The following is a 5,619-nucleotide window of genomic DNA, read 5'->3' as shown; positions in this document are numbered from 1 at the left end:
GAGGTGCGCGGCTGAGAGTGGGGCGAGATCGGCGACCGGAAGTGGCTCCTTCCGCCGCGCCGCCTAATATCCGCGCCCGGAATCCGGCCATTTCCGTGCTGCTAGCGCCGAGACCGGGCTCGCGCCTACCGCACCCACCTCCGCTCCCCGCGAGCTCCCTCTCGGCCCCGCCCTTCCCGCCTCCAGCTAAGTCTGTCCCCCTCCCCCACCCCCGCCCCCAGCCCCCCGACTGGCCCCCCTGGCGGCCGCGCAGCCGCAGTAGCCGCTGCGGCCGCTCCTAGCCCGGGGGATCCTGGGACTGGGCGCTTTCGGCAGGGCTGGCTCGGCAGTCCGGAGCTAGGCCGTATCCCAGGCCCCGTCAGGCCCAGCCCCGGGTTCCAGGCCTTCGCTTCAAGACCGGCCTGTGATCGCGGCGACGCTCGGGTGACAGCGGAGGGCGGGCGCGGCGGGCGGCTCGCGGAAGGGGCCGGCCTCGGCGCTGACGGGAGCGGCGGAGGCGCAGTACGTGGCGGCGCCTCCCCCCTTGGCCCGGAGCGGAACAGCCGGAGGAGCGGCGGCTCAGGCCCGACGGGGTGAACCGGGTCACTTAACTGCCTTCTGCCGATGAATCATCTGCATCATCATCTTCATCATCATCGCCTTTGAGGTTCCCCGTCTGCCGAACGGTGGATGACTGGTTAGTGCGCTCGGAGAGGGCGGTGGGGGGCGTCCGGTGGCGGCGGGCCCCCAGGAGGAGAGCGAGCTCCCCCGTGCTCGTAGCCGTCTCGTCCTTTTCTCGGGCCAGCGATCGTGGTGCCCAGGGGAAGGCTTGCACATGAAAGTGTCCCTCGGTAACGGAGAAATGGGCGTCTCCTCCCATCTGCAGCCTTGCAAGGCCGGAACCACCCGCTTCTTTACCAGCAACACTCACAGCTCGGTGGTGTTGCAAGGGTTTGATCAGCTTAGAATCGAGGGCTTGCTCTGCGACGTGACCCTCGTGCCAGGGGATGGAGATGAGATCTTCCCCGTTCACAGAGCAATGATGGCGTCCGCCAGCGACTATTTCAAGGCCATGTTCACAGGTGGGATGAAAGAGCAAGATCTGATGTGCATTAAGCTCCACGGGGTGAACAAGGTTGGCCTGAAGAAGATTATTGATTTCATTTATACCGCAAAGCTGTCTCTGAACATGGACAATCTGCAGGATACTCTGGAAGCTGCTAGCTTTTTGCAAATTTTGCCGGTTTTGGACTTCTGTAAAGTATTTCTCATATCCGGGGTGTCGCTAGATAACTGCGTTGAAGTTGGACGAATCGCCAACACCTACAACCTTATAGAAGTGGATAAATACGTCAATAGTTTTATCCTGAAGAATTTCCCTGCGTTGTTGAGCACCGGGGAGTTTCTGAAGCTCCCCTTTGAACGGCTTGCCTTTGTGCTTTCCAGTAATAGCCTAAAGCACTGCAGTGAACTTGAACTCTTTAAGGCGGCCTGTCGCTGGCTGAGGCTGGAAGACCCGCGCATGGATTATGCTGCAAAATTAATGAAGAATATTCGATTTCCACTGATGACCCCGCAGGACCTTATCAATTATGTGCAGACAGTAGATTTCATGAGAACGGACAATACCTGTGTGAATTTGCTTTTGGAAGCTAGCAATTACCAAATGATGCCATATATGCAGCCAGTGATGCAGTCAGACAGAACTGCAATTCGGTCTGACTCAACTCACTTGGTTACATTAGGAGGAGTTTTGAGGCAGCAGCTTGTTGTCAGTAAAGAATTAAGGATGTATGATGAAAGGGCCCGAGAGTGGAGATCTTTAGCTCCCATGGATGCCCCTCGTTACCAGCATGGCATTGCTGTTATTGGAAACTTCCTTTATGTGGTCGGTGGACAAAGTAATTATGATACCAAAGGAAAGACTGCCGTTGATACAGTTTTCCGATTTGATCCTCGGTATAATAAATGGATGCAGGTTGCGTCCTTAAATGAGAAGCGCACATTCTTTCACTTGAGTGCTCTCAAAGGACATTTGTATGCAGTTGGTGGTCGCAGTGCAGCTGGGGAACTGGCAACTGTTGAATGTTACAACCCAAGAATGAATGAGTGGAGCTATGTTGCAAAAATGAGTGAACCCCACTATGGTCATGCTGGAACAGTGTATGGGGGCTTAATGTATATTTCAGGAGGAATTACTCATGACACTTTCCAAAATGAACTCATGTGCTTTGACCCAGATACAGACAAATGGACACAGAAGGCTCCCATGACTACAGTCAGAGGGCTGCATTGTATGTGCACAGTTGGAGACAAGCTCTATGTCATTGGTGGCAATCACTTCAGAGGAACAAGTGATTATGATGATGTTCTAAGCTGTGAATACTATTCACCAACCCTTGACCAGTGGACACCAATTGCTGCTATGTTAAGAGGTCAGAGTGATGTTGGAGTTGCTGTCTTTGAGAATAAAATCTATGTTGTAGGTGGATATTCTTGGAATAATCGCTGTATGGTAGAAATTGTCCAGAAATATGACCCAGAAAAGGATGAATGGCATAAAGTTTTTGACCTTCCAGAATCTCTTGGAGGTATTCGAGCTTGTACGCTAACAGTTTTCCCACCTGAAGAAAACCCTGGATCACCTTCAAGAGAATCGCCTCTTTCAGCACCTTCAGATCATTCTTAGGACTGAAGTGTAATATGTTTGCTGTGCATTGTGGATGATCTCGAATTTTCCCTTGAGTTATGTCTTCTTAGAACAGTCATTAGGTAAAAAGGTAGCATACTGTGTGTTTATTAGACGGTTATTAACTATTCTGAAAATGTATTGGCTATAACCAGCTATTCTGACAAATGTTAAAAACGTAGAAAAATGTTAGTTGTCTTTTTGTGGTGATGTGTCAAATTGTAGTTGATTGTAATGTCTAATTATGGTCATTGTGCTTCAAAGTTGGAATTTTTTATCTTTGACTGTAAAATATCAAAAGGAAACTATATGTTCCAACCTAAAATGTAAACAAAAGGTTGCCAAGTGTTAGCCACCTTCATTTATTCATAGAGTTTTTAATATAGCTGCCAATTCACCAGATTGTGTGAGTACATTCAAAATATGCGAAGTTTCTTAGGGAAACAGGAGAAATAATACATTTTAAAAATACTAACTTAAAAAAATAGTTCAGCTTAAGGTCAGGATTTCTTGTTTGTAGGGAAAGGAAGAGGAAACATTTACACACATACACATATATGTGTATCCATTCATACTTGCATATGAAATTTTTAATTGGCATTTTAGGTATAGTGAAATTTAAAAAAAAATTAAAATTGTTCCCTTCTGCTTAGCAGCTATTTCTATTTAAATGGAATCCAGTACCAGAGAATAAATGTATCGTTACACTGAGTTGAGATAGATAAGGTTACAATATATTGACAGTCAAATTTGTCATTTGACTAAATTGTTTCAATGCAGCATTACTTTTTCTGCTTGCATAATGTTTTCTATAGTGTTTTTATACCAGTTAGCAAAATTCAGGCTTTAGAATAATGCTCTTAGCTCAGTTAAAATAGACTGTGCTGTTTTCTGTCTTTTTGTGAGATAAAACCATGGCATGGGGGGAAAAAAAGCAAAGAACACTGAACAGATACAGGATTTTAAGTTTCATCTCCCATATTAGCCATCCTAACATAATTTGTGTTTTGGGTGGTTGCTCTGGTGCTCACTCCCTGTGTATCCTATGCTTTATGTGATCTGCTTCAAGGCTGTAAACAAGCTGGAGATATATTCTGTCCTGTATTAATCTGAAAAATGTTTATTTGACCTTGTCTAAAGTATAGGACCAACTTTAGATTCTTTAGGAAGCAGCTACAGAAGGCCTAGGATGCTGCTCACAGGCAAGCAGTACTAGAGAAAAACACATAGGGAGATCTTAATGGGATCATTTCAGCTAGGGAACTAATAGATGTCCTCTAGACAGTGAGTGATCATTTCAGCTAGAGAACTAATAGATGTCCTCTAGACAGTGAGTGTTTCCTAGAATAATTTTTTTACCTAAAAGAATTACATATATACTTTTCCATGTGTATTTATGCACGTGTATATCCTTACACTAGGAAGATTGTCAGAGTGTAAGGAACAACCTCTGTATTGACAATACCATACATAATAAACTGATAAACCAAGGGAAACAGAATTGGTTTCCAAAAAATTTGACCCTTACTGCCCATACAAGTGTTGATTCATTTTAATGCTTCCCTACTAATTTCTGTGTAGATATTTTTGTGCTTCCTATTTTTTTGTTGTTGTTGGTTTTTAGTGACACTCCATTTTTTTTTTTATTACAAAAAAGCACTTTGGGTGCATTTAGAAAATAGAAAAGTAGAAATTGCTGTGAACTTTGTGCATTGAATAAGACGTGTATCCCAATGTTTCATTCCTTGACTATTAATAAGGTTAAATATTGTATTTAATACTGTGTTTTCCTTGATCAAAAGTGCATGTCCTTTGCCCTTGTAATACCTATTGGTGTTGCTCTGTTTTTCATACCGTTATAGGATCTGTTTGTGTAATAAAAAGTTTTACTGGTATTGCTTGTATTTTTTTCCTCTTAATTTATTACAAAGGTGAGACCATTCATTTCATTTTTGTTCCTTTGGGGTTTTTTTTTTGGCTGCACCTGGCGTTGCTCAGAGCTTATTCCAATCTCTGCCTCATCACTCTTAAGATGCTTGGAGCATCATATGGAATGCCAGGGATTGACAAGGCTAGTGCCCTAGCCACCAGTGCTGTACTACTGCCTAACTATTCAGTTAATTTTGTATTTTTTATTTTTTGTGGGGGGTGGCTTGGGACCACCCCCAGTGATGCTCAGAACTTATTCCTGCCTTTGTGCTCAGGACTCACTCCTGGTAAACTCAGGGGACCCTATGGGGTACAGGGTATTGAACTGTACAAGCACCTTACCTGCTGTACTGTTATTCTGTCCCTGCATTTAGTTCATTTTTGAGTCAAATTTGTTCATCATTTTGACCTTTAGGGATAATTTTGCTATAGTTCATTTAAATTTGTTTTTTTGGTGGGGGGAGGGTTGTATTTATGCTTTGTTGATGGGAGGAGCCTTTGGGCCACTTCTGGCCTTGCTTGAGGGTTGCCCCCCTATTCCTTTATAGTTTACATAATACTAATGTGTTCTTTTTTGGGTGCTGATTCTGACATAATGTGATTATTGCCACGTTTGTCTATTACCTCTTATTGAAAAGTTTGTGAAGTTTGATGCCTTCTGTGAAGTTTGATGCTGTTGCAACTGACAGCTCTTTGGCAATCTTAAAATAGCAGTTCTATGTTATGTGAACACTACTGATCTGGAACTTCATCCATATGAAAATTTGGTGAGAATGCATTTTTGTTTTAAAAAGCTGATAATTTTTTTAAATAAGAAATTAGATTTGGAAAAATATTTAAAAGAACACGTGGAACTGCAAGTGTATAAAACGTTCTGTTAATATTTAATTTCTTGGGTTGAAGAGATAGCATAGCAGGTAGGATGCTTGGCCTTGCATGCAAATGACCCAGCTTCAATCCTTGACACCACTTTCTCCAGAGCACCATCAGGACTGATTCCTGAGCACAGAGTCTGGAGTAAG

At 43.9% G+C, this 5,619-nt stretch overlaps 1 protein-coding gene across 1 annotated transcript; it reads left to right on the top strand.

Moving 5' to 3' along the window:
• Positions 1-462: 462 nt before the first annotated feature.
• On the top strand, positions 463-4,563 carry KLHL9 (kelch like family member 9). The gene has a single exon (XM_004600179.2). It carries the CDS (start codon positions 815-817, stop codon positions 2,666-2,668), a length of 1,854 nt encoding a protein of 617 aa, XP_004600236.2. The 5' UTR covers positions 463-814; the 3' UTR covers positions 2,669-4,563.
• Positions 4,564-5,619: the final 1,056 nt, after the last annotated feature.

Source organism: Sorex araneus, chromosome 1 (genome assembly GCF_027595985.1).
Source record: "Sorex araneus isolate mSorAra2 chromosome 1, mSorAra2.pri, whole genome shotgun sequence".
Lineage (NCBI taxonomy): Eukaryota > Metazoa > Chordata > Mammalia > Eulipotyphla > Soricidae > Sorex > Sorex araneus.
This window is presented reverse-complemented; position numbering and strand designations above follow the sequence as displayed.

Coding starts and splice junctions, on each gene's coding strand:
- KLHL9 (XM_004600179.2), top strand. CDS start 815: ATGAAAGTGTCCCTCGGTAACGGAGAAATGGGCGTCTCCTCCCATCTG.